This window comes from Carcharodon carcharias, chromosome 15 (assembly GCF_017639515.1).
Source record: "Carcharodon carcharias isolate sCarCar2 chromosome 15, sCarCar2.pri, whole genome shotgun sequence".
In the NCBI taxonomy this organism is placed as follows: Eukaryota; Metazoa; Chordata; class Chondrichthyes; order Lamniformes; family Lamnidae; genus Carcharodon; species Carcharodon carcharias.
The window spans coordinates 56139014-56160193 of record NC_054481.1 but is presented as its reverse complement, the minus strand read 5'-3'; the positions used below and the strand labels follow the sequence as shown (position 1 = coordinate 56160193).

Genomic DNA, 21180 nt, shown 5'->3' with positions numbered 1-21180 from the left:
AATCTTTTCTGAGGGATGGTGCGACTTTGGAACTCTCTGCCTCTGAAGGTAGTGGAAGCAGGGTTATTGAATATTTTTAAGGCAGAGGTAGATCGATTCTTGTTAGGCAAGGGAATCAAAGGTTATCGGAGGTACATGGGAATGTGGAATTCAAAACAGATCAGCTTTGATCTTATGGAATGGTGGAGCAGGCTCGAGGGGCCAAATGGCCTACTTCTGCCCCTGTTTTGTATGTTCGTATGTATGTATGTAGCCCACTTGATTGGCACCACCTTAACCATTCACTCCCTCCACCACCAACGCTCAGTGGCAGCAGTGTGTACCATCCATAAGATGCACTGCAGCAAATCACCAAGGCTCCTTTGACAGCACTTTCCAATCATGTGACCTCCACCATCAAGAAGGACAATGGCAGCAGATGCATGGGAACACCACCGCCTGCAAGTTGCCTTCAAAGATACACACATTCATGGCTTGGAACTATTAGGTCGTTCCTTCACTGTCGCTGGTTCCAAATCGTGGAACTCTCTCCCTAACAGCACTGTGGGTGTTCCTACAACACATGGCCTGCAGTGGTCCAAGAAGGCAGCACATCACTACCTTCTCAAGGGCAATTAGAGATGGGCAATAAATGCTGGCCTAACCAGCAGTGCTCACATCCCAGGAACGAATATATTTTAAAAAGTGCTTATTGACAAGGCCAGCGAGCTGGCTCCTCCTTGGCTGGGGCCTGATTATTTTCTGTATTTACAGCTTCAGTGACTTGAATTTGAATAGCGTCTTTTACTACCTCAGGATATCTCGAAGAGACAAAAACTTGCATTTATATGTCATATTTTCATGACCACAGGCCACCTCAAAAATGTTTTACAGTCAGTGAAATACTTTTGAAGTGTAGTTACAGGTGTAACGTAAGAAACATGGCAGCCAATATTGAAACTGCAAACTTCCACAAACAATGATGTGGTCTGTTTTTATTTGTTTGATTGAGTGATAAATATTGGCCAGAACACTGGGGGTAACTCCCCTGCTCTTTGGAACAGTGCCTTTTGATCTTTTGTGGCCAATGGAGAGGGAAGGTGGGGCCTTGATTTAATGTCTCATCCCAAAGACAGCACCTCCATCAGTGTAGTACTCAGTGCTGCATTAGAGTGTCAACCTTGATTTGTGTAATGAAGTCTTAGAATGAGATTTGAACCCACAACTGTCTGACTAAGGAGCAAGACTGCTGTCAACTGAGCCATGGCTGACTCTTTTCAGGCAATGAGGGGCCCGGAACCTGACCCACTGTAGGAGTTTTGTTTTGTCAAGTTCCACACTGGTGATTTCTGGTAACTAGAGGATTGAACAATGGCATAAAGGAATTTTAAAACTGATCCAAACTGCACCAAGGCCAGATGATTTTTTATTATATCAAAAGCTCTGTCTTAGTTTATAATACAGTTATCAAAGTTTGAGACTAATTCTCTACCCTGTTCCTTCGACAGCACCTTCTAAATCCATGCCCGCTACCACCCAGAAGAACAAGGGCAGCAGGTGCTTGGGAGCACCAACACCTGCAAGTTCCCCTCCAAGTCATACACCATCCTGATTTGCATCTGTATTACTGTTCCTTCACTGTTGCTGGACTAAAATCCTGGAACTCCTCACCTGGATATACCCTACACCACAGGGACTCCTGTTGTTCGAGAAGGCAGCTCACTATCATTTTCTTAAGACCAATTAGGGATGGGCAATAAGTGCTGGCTTTGCCAGCACGGCTCACATCCTAAGAATGAATAACTAGAATTAATGCTTGGCTAAACTTGGGATTCTTGATTTCTCTCACTTTAATGGGACTGTTGATGCTGATGGGTTTTCTTTTTCTTTCCTTTGCAGCATCAGCTGTCGCAGGCCTTGGAGGATGTTGGCAACCACAAGCTAAAGGCGCAGACGGTAAGCACAAGCCTTTGAAATCTAAATGACTGTCTGCATGCCCCTATAGGGGGAAACATCCACTGTTGCATATTGGAACTGGTGAGGTTGAGCTAGGCAATTATAAATCAGCCTTGAAAAGTGGAACCGGTAATATGCTGTTCATTTTGTGAGACATAGGGCAATTGACATAGATTTTAAAAAAATACTTAAACGATGTAGTCACATCATATTCTAATCACAATTTCTACATCTCTTCACCTGGGGAGTTATAAAATTGACTTGTTTGACCTCATTCTTTCTTTTAATAAATGAAAATAATTCTGTATCTGGCTTGCCTTTCAGTCACTGGTAAGCATCAGGGTTGTGCTGTTTGATTATTTTAATCAATGCAATTACTGCAAAAGAAATAACAGTTACAAAAGGGTTCATAATCACGTTCACCAAATTATCTAATTCACCTTTTTTAAATCAGGTTGTTTAAAAGTTTTTTTTTCCCCCACTTACCAATTATCTCCCTTTCCCTTCTAAAGGCCTTGTCTCCTTGCTAAACTTCAGTTTTTGCATTGGCTGATCTCCAATATTTACTAGTTGGTTATCATTTATATATGAGCAAAATAGTGAATTTCAGAAGGCACTCACAGTTGGGAGTATTCTTCTATTTATCCTCCATGTGCACATGTGCACTCCTGAGAGAGACTGGGTGGCAATCAGGACCAGTAATTCTGGATGAAATTCCCTTCCCTAATTCAGGAATTCTGGGATTATGGTAGTGTGTCCTTACTGCAATCCAGGTTAGACATCTGATAGCTCAGCAGGTATCAAACGTTGAGCCTAGACCCTTCTGGTCTGCATCTCTACAATTGGGTTTTTGCCACTGCCAGAGCACCAAAACAGTTCGAAACAAAGTCGCAAATTGGATTGCCTGTGATAGCGAATGTTGCACATTATCCCCCCTCAATTTCTATGACCTCCCTGCAGTTTTTGCTGGTGTAGTGACTTCCAAAAGGCCTTTGATAAATTGGCACATAAAATACTTGTCGACAAAGTTGTCAAATTGAATAAAAGGGACAGTAGCAGCATGGATACAAAGTTGGCTGATTGACAAGAATCAGAGAGTAGTGGTGAACGGTTATTTTCCAGACTGGAGGAAGGTATATATAGGGTTCCCCAGGGATCGGTATTAAGATCACTGCTTTTCTTGAGCTATATTAATGACGTGGACTGGGGTGCACAGGGTACAATTTCAAGATGCGCAGCTAATGCTGAACTTAGAAATATTGTGAACCGTGAGGAGAATTGCGTTAGACTAGAATAGTGTTAAAAATATAAAAAAATATAAAAACAAAACTGCGGATGCTGGAAATCCAAAACAAAAACAGAATTACCTGGAAAAACTCAGCAGGTCTGGCAGCATCGGCGGAGAAGAAAAGAGTTGACGTTTCGAGTCGACATAACCCTTCAACAGAACTGAGTGAATCTTAGGAAAGGGGTGAAATATAAGCTGGTTTAAGGTGGTGGGTGGGTGGGGGGGTGTGGTTGTAGGGACAAGCAAGCAGTGATAGGAGCAGATAATCAAAAGATGTCACAGACAAAAGAACACAGAGGTTTTGAAGGTAGTGATATTATCTAAACGAATGTGCTAATTAAGAATGGATGGTAGGGCACTCAAGGTACAGCTCTAGTGGGGGTGGGGTGGAAAGGCTAGCAGGGCATAAAAGATTTAAAAATAATGGAAATAGGTGGGAAAAGAAAAATCTATATGAATTATTGGAAAAAACAAAAGGAAGGGGGAAGAAACAAAGGGGGTGGGGATGGAGCCATCTTGGATAAATGGATAAATTTTTTATGCCCTGCTAGCCTTTCCACCCCACCCCCACTAGAGCTGTACCTTGAGTGCCCTACCATCCATTCTTAATTAGCACATTTGTTTAGATAATATCACCACCATCAACGCCTCTGTGTTCTTTTGTCTGTGACATCTTTTGATTATCTGCTCCTATCACTGCTTGCTTGACCCTACAACCACTCGGTTCTGTTGAAGGGTCATGAGGACTCGAAACGTCAACTCTTTTCTTCTCCACCGATGCTGCCAGACCTGCTGAGTTTTTCCAGGAAATTCTGTTTTGTTTTAGAATAGTGTTAAGTTGGTGGAATAGATGGGACATATCGCTGAGGAAATTTAATGCAGAGAAGTATGAAGTAATAGATTTTGATAGGAAGACAAGGATAGTCAATAAAAAAAACAAAGGATACAAATCTAAAGGGGCGCAGGAGCAGAGAAACCTGAGATTTTATATGCACAATCATTGAAGGTGGCAGGCAGGTTGAAAAAGCCATGAATAAGTCATATAGGATCCTGGGTTTTATAGATAGAGGCATAGAGCACAAAAGCAAGCAAGTTATGGTGAGCCTTTTACTAAAAAAGAAACTGATTTGGCCTCAACTGGAGTATTGTGTCCAATCTGGACACCACAATTTAGGAAGCTTGTGAAGGCATTGGACAAGGGGCAGAAAAGATTTGCAGGAATGGTTCCAGGGATGAGGAACTTCTGTTTTAAGAAGTTGTTCTAAGAAACTTGACAGTTGAGAGGATGGTTAATAGATATGTTAAAAATAATGGGGGCCTAGATAGAGTAGATAAGGGGAAATTGTTCCTGTTCGTGGACGGGTTGGGAACCAGAGGGCATTGATTTAAGGTGAATGGCAAGAGAAGCAATGGTGTCATTAGGAAAATCTTTTAATGCAGTGAGTGATTAGGATCTGGAATGCACTGTCTGGGAGTGAGGTGAAGACAAATTCAATCGTGGGATTAGCTGAGTAGTTGTTACAGAGTGCCGGATGAACATGAATGGCTGAAACGCCTCCTGTGCTGTAACCATTCTATGATTCTCCGACATAGTTCGTCACATTGCCCTCTTCCAACGGTTTTCCCCTGTTGTCCAGTTCAATGGGCCTACCTGTGCCTTGGTTCTATTCTTATTTATCCAAATTGTAGAAAGAACAGCTCCAGAAATGTCCCTCTTCCCTCTTCTCAATTATCATTTGAGTCTCTCAAGGACTTATCCTTGGCTGCCTGCTCTTATTTAAATGCTGCCACTTGGTGACATTATCTGCTGATATGCAGTCAACTTCCATGTGTATGCTGCTGACACCCAGTAGCACCTTTCTTGGTCCCTCTAGTTTCTCTTGTACTGTCAGACTATTTGCCCAATGCCTGGCCTTTGAGTTGGTGCAATCTGCCACCAATTCCAACTCCCTCCCTAGTCACTGCCTGAGACTGAACTGTTGTAATCTCTAACTATTCAACCCCAATACGAGTTTGTGACTACATCTCTTTGCTGTTCTATTGACAACCATGCCTTTAGCTATCTAGTACCCACAATCAGAAAATGCCTTCCTAGTCCCTTTAACTAATCTCCTCAGCTTTTCCTCCTCCATACTTCCATCTTCTCCTTCCCCACCTCTTGACTAAACCTTTGTTTACTCCTCTTACTATCCTTTTTTGAGTGGTCATTTTTTATGTCTATGTGAAGCACTGTAAAATGTTTTTCTCTGTTAAAGATGCTGTTGTTATATGGTTCAGCCATTCAACAAGTAAGCTGAGCCACCATAGAGGTTTCGGGGCTTGAGATTTAAAGTAACTGAACTACTTGTAACCAATTCTACTGTACCATTTACTGTGACTTTTGTTTAAAAATTGCAAGATTATATCTTTCAAACACAAATCTGCCGGGATTTTGTTGACATGTTAATGAAATTACATCAGAAAACATCCTGATGAACAGTGCTCTGAGTGCAGGATATTTCAAAGAGGAATTAAATTTTCAATCAAGGATCCCACCCATGGTAGGCCAGGCTGAAGAAGCCAGAATCTAATTCACTTGTGATTCGTAACAGCTTGTCTGTGAAAGAAAATCCATTTCCTTTCTATTTTCGGCCAGATTTGAAAGCTGGTCTCTGGAGGGTGCAAGATACTGATCAAAACTACTGCCTTAGCCAAATGCACTAACTAGTTAAGTACAACTTAAACTGTCTGACATGAGTTGAACAGGTGGCCACAACAGATGTCAGAAATAACTGAACAGGTGAATATTTAGTAAGTTACGTTTCAGTACACTAAGTTTCAGTACAAACCAAATAAAATGGTTTGCATTTCAAATTAAGTTGGATTGGTTGAGATGTGATCAAGCTGGTCTCAGCTGCGAATTGAGAGCATCTAGGCTTCAGCAGATGAAACCAAAGTTCTATTTTAACACAATTGAACGTGAATTTCAATTTTGTAGCTATGATATTCAATACTTGTGTGAAACATGAAGAAGAGGCTTGGGGCTGGCTAACAACAACAAAAAAAATGGGAATGCTGCAAATCTAATAAAAACCAAGTTCTGGGGATACACAGCAGCCCTATTGGCACCTGGTAGAGAAAAGATGAGTTAACATTTTGAGTTCAGTCCTTCATTAAATTAAGGATCTTCACCTAAAATATTAATCTATCCTTTCTCCTTCAGATGCCGTATATTTTCTGCTTTTAACAAGGACTCACCAGTGCAGTATGTTGAAGTGCTGTTCTTTTGACTGTTAGATTTTAGTATCAGAGGTATGATATAGTGATGGAGTGTGGAAGGTGCTTGCCTGAGACAGTTGGCAGAGATATGAAGTGAAATAAGTTTTGTCTCATCCGACCTGTAATACAGTGTAGGACGTATGATCCATCTTAAAGACTGTGTGGTTTAATATCTGACGAGTGTACAAGAATAATTGAAAAACAAATATGCATGATAAATAAATGTAATGTACAGCCAACTTAAGTGCAGTTTCTGTTGCAATGCAACTATTTTGATCCCTTTTTCACTCTTCTAACTTGGAAAGATTCACTTTACTGCAATTTCATTTCTTGTGAGTCTTGTATATATGCAATGTAGCTTGCAGAAATTCAGCTTACAATGAGCCTTTTCACCATAAGTAATAAGTTACAACACTTGGACCACATTTGACAATCAGTTTTGGCTTGTATCAACAAGGAGAAGGTATGAGAGGGCCTCTGCATCCCACAGAACATCCTCTGCCATTGGTTACAAATGATTATCACTGAGCGAGGAAGACTACTCAGGTTTCTAATGACTCCGCAAGATCTTGTAACCCTTACTAGACTGAAGCAGTTTTTTGGCTCCAGAACCGGTACCAATCTAAATCGATTTAGACACTATGGCTTATCAGGACACTGCCTGACCCATTGACCCTTGTCACTAGCATTTTCATGCAAGTAAGGAGGAGAGGAAGGGAACTGTCAACTGTCATTACAAGTTACAAGTGACAAGTGGTTGCTTTGTAGAATGATCAAAAGATTTCGCCATCTGAGATGGAGGCTGAAGCTGATGGTGTGGGGGAGTGGAGGTGCTTGGGTGGATGTGACTGGGAGGAAGTGAGAAAGGAGATATAGGCGGAAATCCTCTCCCTGTAGGATTCCCTGAAGTTTCAGCCCTGACTCATGAGCCGTGTGGGGAGCATTAAACTCAGTTTTCTTGTCAGTTGTTAAACTGAAGGGTAAGGATACCCAAATTAGTCCTGTAAAACTGTTGTATGTATGTGGGATTTTACTGCTCCCATCAGTCATTATGTCATCTGAACAAGGTAGTTTACACTTTCTGATAGTGGGTTAAGTGATTCTTTTAAAGGGAATGTTGCACTGTTATTGCCAAAATTTGATTGAACAAGTGAGTTATTCTTTGTGAAAATGTTTGAGGGCAGTGGTAGCAACTTTTTTTTTGCTCTTTCATGGGATGTGTGCATCACTGGCTAAGCCAGCATTTATTGCCCACCCTAATTTCCCTTGAGAAGGTGGTGGTGTACTGCTTCCTTGAACTGCCGTTTAATGGCACTGTTGACGATACTTTCCATTACTTTGCTGATGATCGAGAGTAGACTGATGGGGTGGTAATTGGCCATTTTGGATTTGTCCTGCTCTTATGGACAGGTAATACCTGGGCAATATTCTGCATTGCCGGGTAGATGCCAGTGTTGTAGCTGTACTGGAACAGCTTGGCTACAGACACGGTTGGTTCTGGAGCACAAGCCTGTGTGTTTTATAGCACTGTGCGTAGATGGTGGAGGGAGTGAACGTTTAAGGTGGTGAATGGGATGCCAGTCAAGGGGGCTGCTTTGTCCTGACCTTGTCCAGCTTCTTGAGTGTTGTTGAGCTGCACTCATCCAGGCAAGTGGAGAGTATTCCATCACACTCCTGACTTGTGCCTTGTAGATGGTGGACAGGCTTTGGGGAGTCAGGAGATTAATTACACTGCAGAATTCCCAGGCTCTGGCCTGCTCTTGTAGCCATAGTACTTATATGGTTGGTCCAGTTCAGTTTCTGGTCAATGGTAACCCGCAAGATGTTGATAGTGGGGGATTCCGCAATAGTAATGCTGTTGAATGTCAAGGAGCAATGGTTAGATTCTCTCTTGTTGGAGATGGTCATTGCCTGGCACTTGCATGCACGAATGTGATTTGCTACTTGTCAGCCCAAGCTTGAATATTGTCTGGTCTTACTGCATATGGACTGCTTCAGAACCTGAAGAATTGTGAATGGTGATGAACATTGTGCAGTCATCCTCGAACATGCCAGTTTCTGACCTTACAGTGAAGGAAAATCATTGATGAAAGTGAAGATTGTTGGGCCTAGGACATTACCCTGAAGAACTCATTTTCCAGGACTGAGATGGTTTACCACCAGCAACCACATCTTCCATTGTGCTAGGGAAAACATCAATCAGTGGAGGTTTTGCACACACACACACACACACACACACACACACACACACACAGCCCCCCCCCCCGCCCTCCCTCTGCGATTCCCATTGACTTCAGTTTTGGTAGGGCTTCTTAATATCACACTTAGTCAAATGCTGCCTTGATGTCAAGGGCAGTCACTCTCATTTCACCACTGGAGTTAAGCTCTTTTGTCTATGTTTGGCCAAAGGCTGTAAGACCATAAGACATAGGAGCAGAAATTAGGCCATTTGGCCCATCGAGTCAGCTCTGCCATTCAATCATGGCTGATAAGTTTCTCAACCCCATTCTCCTGCCTTCTCCCTGTAACCTTTGATCCCCTAACCAATCAAGAACCTAGATATCTCGGTCTTAAATACACTCAATGACCTGGCCTCCACAGCTTTCTGTGGCAATCAATTCCATAGATTCACCAATCTTTAGCTGAAGAAGTTTCTCCTCATCCCTGTTCTAAAAGGTCTTCCCTTTACTCTGAGGCTGTGCACCTGGGTCCTAGTCTCTCCTACTAATGGAAACATCTTCAAACATGTCCACTGTATCCAGGCCTTTCAGTATTCTGTAAGTTTCAATCAGATCCCCCCCCTCATCTTTCTAAACTCCATCGAGTATAGACCCAAAGTCCTCAAACGTTCCTCATATGTTAAGCCTTTCATTCCTGAGATTGTTCTCATGAACCTCCTCTGGACCCTCTCCAGGGCCAGCACATCCTTCCTCTGAGATATGGGGCCCAAAATTGCTCACAATATTCTAAATGTGGTCTGACCAGAGCCTTATAAAGCCTCAGCAGCACATCTCTGGTTTTATATTCTAGTCCTCTCGAAATAAATTCCAACATTGCATTTGCCTTCCTAACTACCGACTCAACCTGCAAGTTAACCTTAAGAGAATCCTGGACTAGGACTCTCAAGTCCCTTTGCACTCCAGATTTCTAAATTCTCTCCCCATTTAGAAAATAGTCTATGCCTCTATTCTTCCTACCAAAGTGCATGACCTCACACTTGCCCACGTTGTATTCCATCTGCCACTTCTTTGCCCATTTTCCTAACCTGTCCAAATCCTTCTGCAGCCTTCCTGTCTCCTCAATGCTACCTGTCCCTCCACCTATCTTTGTATCATCTGCAAAGTTAGCCAGGATGCCCTCAGTTCCTTCATCTAGATCATTAATGTATAAAGTGAAAAGTTGTGGTCCCAACACTGACCCCTGTGGAACTCCATTAGTCACTGGCCGCCATCCTGAGAAGGACCCCCTTATCCCCACTCTCTGCCTCCTGCCAGACAGCCAATCTTCTATCCATGCTAGTACTTTGCCTCTAACACCGTGGGCTCTTATCTTATTGAGCAGCCTCCTGTGCGGCACCTTGTCAAAGGCCTTCTGGAAGTCCAAGTAGATAACATCCATTGGCTCTGCTTTGTCTAACCTACTCGTTACCTCCTCAAAGAATTCTAACAGATTTGACAGGCATGCCCTCCCCTTGATGAAACCATGCTGACTTTGCCCTAATTTACCATGCACTTCCAAGTATTCTGAAATCTCATCCTTAATAATGGGCTCTAAAATCTTACCAATGACCGAAGTCAGGCTAATCGGCCTGTGATTTCCCGTCTTTTCCTCACTCCCTTCTTAAACAGGGGGGTTACATTAGTGATTTTCCAGTCCTCTGGGACCCTCCCTGACTCCAATGATTCCTGAAAGGTTACCACTAATGCCTCCACTATCTCTTCAGCTATCTCCTTCAGAACTCTGGGGTGTAATCCATCTGGTTCAGGGGATTTATCCACCTTCAGACCTTTCAGCTTTCCTAGCACCTTCTCCTTGGTAATGGCCACCATACTCACCTCTGCCCCCGACTCTCTTGAACTTTGGGGATGTTACTAGTGTCTTCCACCTTGAAGAATGACGCAAAGTACCTATTCAGTTCCTCCACCATTTCTTTGTTCCCCACTAATACTTCTCCAGCGTCATTTTCCAGCGGCCCAATGTCCACTTTTGCCTCTCTCTTACCCTTTATATATTTAAAAAAAACTCTTGAAATCTTCTTTTATATTACTGGCTAGTTTACCTTCATATTTAATCTTTTCTCTCCTTATTTCTTTTTTAGTTGTCCTCTGTTGGTCTTTGTAGGCTTCCCAATCCCCGGGTTTCCCACAGCTCTTTGCCACATTGTATGCTTTCTCTTTAGCTTTTATGCTATCCCTGACTTCCCTTGTCAGCCATGGTTGCCTAGTCCTCCCTTTAGTATGCTGCTTCTTCCTAGGGATGAATTTTAGCTGCGTCTCCCAAATTACTCCCAGAAACTCCACCCATTGCTGTTCCACTGTCTTTCCTGCTAGGCTCATCTCCCAGTCAATTCTGGCCAGCTCCTCCCTCATGCCTCTGTAGTTGCCTTTATTCAACTGTAATACCGTTACATCTGATTCCAGCTTTTTCCTCTCAAATTGCAGGGTAAATTCTATCATATTATGGTCACTTCCTCCTCAGGCTTCCTTCACCATAAGCTCCCTTATCAAATCTGCCTCATTACATATCACTAAATCTAGAATTACCTGTTCCCTAGTGGGCTCTGCCACAAGCTGCTCCAAAAAGCCATCTTGTAGACATGCCACAAATTCCTTTTCTTGGGAATGAGGTGAGGATCTGCGTGGCCCTAGTGGAACGCAAACTGAGTGTCAGTGAATAAGTTATTTCTCAGTAAGTGCTGTTTGATGGTTCTGTTGACAATACTTTCCGTTACTTTGCTGATGATCGAGAGTAAGCTGATGGGGTGGTAATTGGCCATTTTGGATTTGCCCTGTTCTTGTGGACAGGACATAACTGGGCAATTTTCTACATTGCTGGATAGATGCCAGTGTTGTAGCTGTACTGAAACAGCTTGGCTACAGGCATGGCTAGTTCTGGAGCACAAGTCTTCAGTACTATTGCCAAAATACTATCAGGGCCCATCGTCTTTGCAGTATCCAGTACCTTCAGGCATTTCTTGATATCAAGTGGAGTGGCTGAAGATTGACATCTGTGATGCTGGGGACCTCTGAAGGAGGCCAAGATGGATCGTCCATTCAGCACTTGTGGCTGAAGATGGCTGCAAATGCTTCTGTGTTGTCTTTTGTACGGATGTGCTAGGCTCCCCCATCATTGAGGATGGGGATATTTGTGGAGCCTCTTCTTCCAGTTAGTGGTTTAATTGTCCACCACCATTCATGACTGGATGTAACAGGACTGCAGAGCATAGCTCTGATTCATTGGTTGTGGGATTGCTTAGCTCTGTCTGTTGCATGCTGCTTCTGATGTTTTGCATGGAAGTAGTCCTGTATTGTAATTTCACCAGCTTACACCTCATTTGTAGGTATGCCTGGTGCTGCTCCTGGCATGCCCAACTGCACTTTTCATTGAATTGTTTAGATATGGGAAGTGTGCTGGGTCTGAAGTGGCCTGACAAAGGGAACATTCTTTTTCAACATCCGTTTTTCTCAATTGAACAAACAGTAGCTTAACTGTGGCTGTAACTCAAATGGAATAACTGCTTGTCGACTGTGATCAGATCCAGTGTAGTTTGATGCAGCAAAGCCACTCAAATGCATAGAGAAAACACAGTGTCAGACAATACAACATCTGGGGCATACACACTTGAACATCTCATCCTAATGACAAAGCTGTGTGGTGATCTGCAATAGATTGTATTACCTCGCGTGGCTAAGCATCTCCATAAATATCAAATGTAATCAGCCTTTTACTTTCTCTTTCATCTGTCAATTGGGAAGAAGGAAAGTGCTTTGTGTTACTTTCTGACCTCTAGGTACTTAAATTGCTTTAGCGCATCTCCCCAAAAAATGTATGACCAATCGGTAGCATTTAGAGATGTTGTTCTATCCCATTTGGCATGGTGGTAGTGCCACACTGCATGATGAAAGGGTGCCCTCAGTGTGAAAACAGGACTTTGACTCCAAAAGGACTTTAATATGAGTGTGTGTGTGTGTGTGTAATTGGATTAAAGGCAGCTGGTGTGAAGGCTTTGATGTAAACATGAGGGAAGTTTAGAATGTGTGGTGTAAAAGGCCATTTGTATTTTTAAATAAACCAGATTAGATTGTTTTCAAAAGAGGAAATGAAATATTACACCGGCCAGGTGGAGTTCAGAAACAGTGTGCTTATTTTCCCAAAGATTACTAGTAAAACTTAGTACTATGAAAGATTTTTATTATCAGAAAACTAAAGTCGAAAGACATAGTGAAACAGTGGGAATTTGCAAAGGGGAAAATATGTTTAAAGGAGCAAAGGCTGTGTATCAGGGTAGGCATTTTAGGACCTAACAAATGTGAAAAGCCTTCGGCATCTATGCCTCAAACTGCTGTTTTCAAAGAACTGAAGTTAAGAAAACTCAACTTTGAATTAGACTGGCTCAGGGTATTGTGTGTCACCTTGCCTGGGTCTTTTAAAATCTGTGTCTTATTGTTGCCTTAATGAAACTATAACTGGGGGTCAGGTTAAGTTGGGGATTAAGAAGTTATTATAGTAGTAATTTGTAGACACGTGTGTGCTAAAAAAATCATTTTTCTTAATAAATGTTTAATCTATTTTTTGTAAAAACTTAAAGCTTGGTGGTCTTACTGCTACTAAATTCAAGGCATGCATCTTGAAATTTATACAAATTGCAAAACAAGTTCTGGCCGTTGTTTCAGGTTTCCTTTTAGGATTTGAACAACTCAGCATTTACCATCAGCTGTGCCATAACACTGACATAAATAAATGCTTCTGCGACAGCTAGATTAATAAGGAGGCTTTTCTCTCATTGTGCTTCTCTCACCATCTGCTGCATGCCCAGGCTGGTAGACATGACCTTCATGACTTGGTCAGCTCGGTCAGTAGCGCTGCCACTGAGTCACTCTTTGTGATGGACATTGAAGTCTCCCATCCACCTTACATCTATGCCTTTTCTACCACTGATGCTCTCTTCCAAATAGTCTTCAAAGTGGAGTAGGACTGATTCTTCAGCTGAGGCAACTGTTTCTTTGCCCATGATGTGAAGAGACTTCATGGGATTTAGTCAATATTGAGGATTTCCAGGGCAGCTTCCTCCTGAATGTATTCAAGCCCTCGTTAGTCTCTCTCAGTGGTAGACAAAAGATATCCAGAGATGATGATGGGGTGAGTTCTGTTGAAGGGTCATGAGGACTCGAAATGTCAACTTTTTTCTTCTCCGCCGATGCTGCCAGACCTGCTGAGTTTTTCCAGGTAATTCTGTTTTTGTTTTGGATTTCCAGCATCCGCAGTTTTTTTTTATGATGATGGGGTATTGGATACTGGCTGTAAAGCATGGCAATGTGTTTATGACCGCACTGGATTTTTGCTTGACAAGTGGACCAGCTTCCCCAATTTTGGCACAAGTCTCCAGATCTTTGCAGTATTGATAGAGCTAGTTTTTCCTTTGTTGTATCAGATTTCAGGTGGTCTGTCTTGTTTTACCCTTATTTGTCTTTGCCATAGTGAACTGATACAACTGAGAAGTTTGCTCGCCCACTTCAGAGGGCAGTCAGCCATATTGCTCTGGCCTGAAGTCACATATATGGGCAGGTGGTGGCATAGTGGTATTGTCACTGGACTAGTACTCCAGAGACCCAGGTTTGAATCCCACCGCAGCAGATGGTGAATATTGAATCCAATAAAAACCTGGAATTAAAAGCCTAATGATGAGCATGAAACCATTGTTGATTGTCGTAAAAATCCAACTGGTTCAATTATGTCCTTTAGACAAGGAAATCTGTTGCCCTTACTTGGTCTGGCCTGCATGTGACTGCAAACCCACAGCAATGTGATTGACTCTTAAATGTTCTCTGAACAAGGGCAATTAGGGATGTGCACTAAATGCTGGCCTAGCCAGCGAAGCCCACAGCTCATGAACGAATAAATAAAAAAATATATGCCTGGCCAGGCAAGAAAAGCAGATTTCCTTTCGTAAGGAATATAGGTTTTTAGGACAGTTACGTTGTTAGTGCAATCCATTAGTTTCATGGCTATTATTACTGAGATTGGCTTTTTATTCCAGATTTATTTGATTATTTGAATTTAAATTCTCCCAACTGTGGTGATTGGATTTCAACTTGACTCCAGAGCATTAGTCCAGGCATCTTGATTACTACTCCATTAATATTATCACTGCTCTACTATTGTTGTTATATGTAAGCCTCCAGACCTTTCTGCATGTAACGTTGTGCTCAGTTGCTAACAACTCCCTTCTGTAATGTTTGGGTCAGAGCTTTCCCATGTGTTTGAGTCAGTCCTATTTGAAGCATGACTTTTTATTCTTTCATGGGATATGAGTGTTGCTGGTTAGGTCACAGCTGGAATTTTGTATACAGTTCTGGTCACCACATTACAGGAGGACGTGATTGTTCTGGAGAGAGTGCAGAGGTGATTTACAAGAATGTTGCCGGGGCTTGAAAATTGCAGTATGAGGAGAGATTGGATAGGCTAAGGTTGTTTTCCTTAGAACAGAGGAGGCTAAGTGTTGACTTAATTCAGGTGTACACAGTTATGAGGGGCCTAGACAGGAAAGACTTGTTTCTCCTAGCTGTGGGACTGATTACCAGGGGGCATAGATTTAAGGTGATTGGTAGAAGGATTAGAGGGGACATGAGGAAAAACTTATTCACCCAGAGAGTGATGCGCATCTGGAATTCACTGCCTTAGTTGCTGGTTGAGGCTGACATGCTCAACTCATTTAAAAGGTACCTGGATCTGCATCTGAAGTGCTGTAACCTGCAAGGCTTTGGACCAGGTGCTGGAAAGTGGGATTAAAATAAGTTTCTAGTTTCTTCTTTCTCTTTTTGGCCCGTGCAGACACGATGGGCTGAATGGCCTCTTTCTGTACTGTAACTTTTCTATGGTTCTAAGGCCCATCCCTAATTGCCTTTGAGAAGGTAAGCTGCTTCATGGGTCGCATTGCATTTATATAGCACCTGTCATTACCTCAGGATATTCCAAAGTGCTTTTGAACCAAGGAAGTTGTCACTGTTATAGTATGGAAAATTTAGCACCTAAGGTGCACACAATATGGTTCTACAAGAAGCCAAGTGATAATGAGCAGAAAATCTGTTGGTTATGGGTTGCACATTGGCGAGGAGACCACAAAGAACAAATGTTCTTTGAAATAGGATCCTTTATGTATGTTCAATTCTGTTTAGGAATGGCAATCATGATTGTGTGCAGAAGGCTCTGGAATGGGACTTGAACCCACAACTTTCTCACTCAGAGGTGAAAGTGCTTTGACTTAGATGTGGCTGACACTATGCAAAGTGACTATGGGAAATCATACAAGCATTCTTAAGACATCTCCCCTTTACAATATACTGTTCAGTATTTAGTCTTTTATTCCATTTAGTTCCTCACAATAATTATTTAATGCAATTTGAAATGCATTGGAAGAATATCTCTGATATTCATTGCATGCAGTTGGTAGCTGAGTTTACATGAGCACTTTCATGAATAAAAGATCATGTAAGGCTTTTGAGTTTCTTACTTAAATGGTTTTTTTAATTCCTGGTTTGACTGATACAGTAGTTCGGTCATCAGAAAATCATTTTTGCCTGGAAGCATTTGGATGTTAGATTGAGATTTCTAGTAACTGATAAGAAAGTTTCATTGAGCCAACTTCTGTAGAATGCTGCAAATTGCAGAAATGCCAACTTGCTACATCAGCATGCATTTTGAATTTCTCTGTAATATCGTTCATTTTCTTGCCGAATGTCCAAAATTAGTGATCTGAGGAACTGTCAATATTCAGATACTCAGATTTTAGAGGAAAACTTGAGTCCCTTGTATTAAATGACAAACTATTGTTCCTGATATTACTGTGATTCCAGGAACTAGTGAAAAGCCATGTGTGTGAATGCAAAACAATTTGATAAATTAGTGATCAAAATGATGGTAAAATTAAAGCCCATGGTGGAGTTGGTCTATTGTGGCAAAGCCATGTACCATGACTAGCACTTGGAACATAACATCATATCAAATTCTTTCCTTCTACAGACCACAAACAATGTACTCTATTGTGGACTGTACTCAACCTATTTAACCTCCCTGGACAAGCTGTGCAAAGTTCGTTGTCCTCAAAACAAATACTTCTAACCTTGTGTACATACTCCAAACTTTTTTCCTTGACATGACTGTGCTATGGAATTCAGAAGCTTGGGTTCTATTCCAGCTAATATTTGATCATCTCGCTTCTAGCATTAAATCCTCTTGTTGACCAGATATTCATCTATCTCTTTATTTTAGAAGGTATAAATTGACAATGAACTGTGTCAATAACAAAACCATTGTAATAATTATATCACAAATGTGCTTTGCTGTTAAAATATTTTAAAATTCATGTTTGAATTTTTAAAGTGCTTTTATGCATTTGACAAAAGACACCTTAAACTGTTGACGATAATTAGGAAGAATGAAACAGAAAGCCAGCTGAGCTTGTTAAGATTCAATGCTTGAACCTCTTATTTAGCAGATATCACACGACACTCAGGAAGCAAAGGTTATAAACTTTTATTTCATATTTTAATGTAAAATCCTGAGTATCATAACGCCTGGAAAATGGGTAACTTAGTCCACTGGCATGGCTTTTCTCCCTCCTCCACACTAGCTTTTGGTTTTGAAATCTATAATCATCTTTTTCACTTGCTTGGTCCAGCTGGGTCATCTTGATAACCATTCACTTTTGATAAAATATCCAATTCCCCCATTGAAATAATATGTAATGTGTTCTGTCTTATTCAAGAAGTATTCAGATTCACTGAAACCATGACTAGTTATTACCATCTTGAGTAAAATGTTGAGAAAAAATATTGATGCAATGAAGGGATCAATTTACTCAAGTGGATTTAGCCTCTCTCTTTTGATGACCAGATTTTATTCAGATCCATTTGTTATCACTGCATTCTAATAGCTGAGTGAAGAGGAGATGTGATAACATCGGGAAAGAAGAGGTTAATAGTTACTGTTTGACTACAACCTTAAAAAAAATGCTAATGAAATAATTTACAAATGATAAAATTACACTGTCACTCAGGCATTAATTAGATCAATTAGACCTGATGGACTTTGTTTTCCAAACTTTTGAATAAAAACTACCCAATAAGTTATTCTGATCACAGTTCCTCCAGGCAGTGAAAGGTTATGAATGAGGCTCATTAGTGAGTTGTTCTTTAATTAGAAATATCAACTGTGAAAAGACTTCTCAATTGTGTTACATCAAAGTACTTCTTTCATTAAAATTCTAATTTTTTTTGTCAATTTAAACTACTGTAGATATGTAAAATTATTTTGACCCTGGTATGTTTTAGTTCATGACACATGGAACCTAAGAGCTTCAATATAAAGCAATTTGAAAAAAAAATCAAACAATGACTTGAATGAAGAGATTATATCAGTAGAAATAGAGTTCACTAAAGCTGAAATGGAACCGCAGACATATGTCTGGACAGCAGACATTCATTAACACAATTGTTTACAGGCCTCTGTCAGTCTTTGGCAGTTTATGCTAATGAAATCTCAATTTCAACACATATGCTGACAAATTTCAGGATTAATATTGTGAGCTTCTTCCAAATACAGGGCACAGACCTGTAGTGGTTAGTTGACATTGAAATGTTCTTGCTCACAAAATGATGGACTCTCTGTGAATATAGGTGCATTGATTATTTGTACAGTGCCAATTTATTCTTGCCTGATAATACCTTACTATATATTCTTTGCAGTTTACCCTCTCCTCCTACAGTGTCTAAAGGTGTGAGATCAGTGGGTGACATTTAGTCCCTGTGCATAGCCTCAGCAAATAACATCAATTATGTCCCCTGTTTAAATGTCAGTACTTTCTCCTTTAACACAGTTCAACACTTGAAAACAGGTGCTTGCTATGTAGGGAGAGATGGGCCTGAATTTGGATTGCACCATTGTATGATAAAAGTTGTTGGTGAACGTGAAATCCTATACAATGTAATGAGAAACAATTGTCAGTGTATACATTATTTTGAAAAAATAATGCAATCAATCATTTCAGAAGGGCAATATAAAATATACTCTTACATAGTATTTCCAGCACAAACAGGCTATTTGGCCGCATTGATCCATGCTGGGGTTTATGCTCCACATTGACCCTCCTCCTACCGGTCACCATTTAATCTGATTAAGATATCCCACTATTCTTTCCTCTCGTATGGGTTTATCCAGCTTATTCTTAAATGTGACTATTCTAGTTGCCATAGGTACTTATGTGGGAGCGAGTCTAACGCTCTCTGACTAAAGAGGTTTCTCCTGAATTCAAAATTGGATTTATTGGTGACTATCTTACATTGATGGCTCCAAGTTTTGGTCTCCCCCACAAGAAGAAAAGAAGAGTTGTATTTATATGGCACCTTTCCTAACCTCAGGACGTCCAATGCTCTTTACAGCCAATGAAATGTATTCACTATTGCAATGTAGGAAACATAGAAGCCAACGCCACAGAAAGCTCGTGCAAACAGCAATACAATAATGACCAAATAATCTGTTATTGTGATATTGATTGAGGGATAAGTACAGCCAAGACACTGAGGCTAACTCTCCTGCTTTTCTTCAAAGAGGTGCCATGGGATCTTTTATATGAACTTGAGAGGGCAAACAGGCTTCGTTTAATGTCCTATCCGAAAGACGGCATCTCTGATAATGCAGCACTCTCAATGTTGTACTCAAGTGTCAGCCTGCGTTTTTGTGGTGAAGTCCTGGAGTGGGACTTGAACCAACATCCTCTCAACTTAGAGATGAGAGTGCTGTCAACTGAGCCACGACTGACCCTAAGGGTAGACATAGAAAAGATATTTTCATATCAAACCCTTTCATAACCCTAAAGATCTCTGTCAGGCCACCCCCTCAGTCGTCTCTTCTCTAGAGAAGGTTGATGACTACTTCCTCGAACAGAGGCCCGAACAATCCCCATCCACCACTTCTCTCCTCCGTCTGGCTGAACTTGTTCTCACACTGAACAATTTCTCCTTCAACTGCTCTCACTTCCTCCAAATAAAAAGTCTGGCTATGGGTACCCTCATGAGCCCCAGCTATGCCTGTCTCTTTATGGGGTATGTGGAACATTCCTTGTTCCAGTCCCACTCGGGCCCCCTCCCACAACTCTTTCTCCGGTACCTCGATGATTACTTCAGTGCTGCTTCATGCTCTCATCTGGACCTGGAAAAATTTGTTAAATTTGCTTCCAATTTCCATCCCTCCATCATTTTCATATGGTTCATCTCTGACACTTCCCTTCCCTTCCTTGACCTCTCTGTCTCAATTTCTGTCCACCAATGTCCATTACAAGCCTACCGACTCCCACAGCTACCTCGACTACAGCTCCTCACACCCCGCTTCCTGTAAGGACTCCATCCCATTCTCTCAGTTCCTTCGCCTCCGTCGCATCTATTCTGATGATGCTACCTTCAAAAACAGTTCCTCTGACATGTCCTCCTTCTTCCTTAACCAAGGTTTTCCACCCACGGTAGTTGACAGGGCCCTCAACCGTGTCCGGCCCATCTCCCGCACCATTTCCGCCAACTCCAGCATGATGCCACCACCAAACACATCTTCCCTTCACATACACACACACACACACACACCGGCCGCATTCCGCAGGGATCGTTCCCTCCGGGACACTCTGATCCACTCCTCCATCACCCCCTACACCTCAACCCCCTCCCACGGCACCTTCCCATACAACCGCAGAAGGTGCAACACCTGCCCTTTTACTTCCCCTCTCCTCACCGTCCAAGGGCCCAAACACTCCTTTCAAGTGAAGCAGCATTTCACTTGCACTTCCCTCAATTTAGTCTACTGCATTTGTTGCTCCCAATGTGGTTTCCTCTACATTGGAGAGGCCAAACGCAGACTGGGTGACTGCTTTGCAGAATTACCCAGCTTTACCCAGACCTCCCTGTCGCTTGCCATTTCAACACTCCACCCTGCTCTCATGCCCACATGTCTGTCCTTGGCTTGCTGCATTGTTCTAGTGAAGCTTAATGCAAACTGGAGGAACAGCACCTCATCTTCCGACTGGGCACTTTACAGCCTTCCGGACTGAATATTGAGTTCAACAATTTTATATCATGAACTCTCTCCTCCATCCCCACCCCCTTTCCGATTTTCCCTTTTTGATTTTTCCAATAATTTATATAGATTTTTCTTTTCCCACCTACTTCCATTATTTTTAAGTGTCTTTCCATCCATTGTTTTATCTCTACCTTTTAGCCTATTTCGATCCCTTCCCCCCACCCCACCACCACTAGGGCTATCTGTACCTTGCTCGTCTTGCTTTCTACCCTTAATTAGCACATTCCTTTAGATAATATCACCACTTTCAACACCTCATTGTCCTTTTGTCTGTGACATCTTTTGGTTATCTCCACCTATCACTGGCCCTCTATCCAGCTCTTCTTGTTCCCCACCCCCACCCCCCACCCCCAACTTAA

The 21180-nt window shown here is 41.8% G+C and overlaps 1 protein-coding gene across 2 annotated transcripts in view; it reads left to right on the top strand.

Moving 5' to 3' along the window:
- mad1l1 (mitotic arrest deficient 1 like 1) overlaps nucleotides 1-21180 on the top strand; it is a 996118-nt gene that overhangs the window by 380140 nt on the left and 594798 nt on the right. For both annotated transcript variants that reach the window (XM_041206006.1, XM_041206007.1), the window contains exon 13: nucleotides 1879-1935. In XM_041206006.1, the coding sequence (XP_041061940.1) occupies nucleotides 1879-1935 (57 nt within the window). The remainder of the gene's footprint in view (nucleotides 1-1878; nucleotides 1936-21180) is intronic.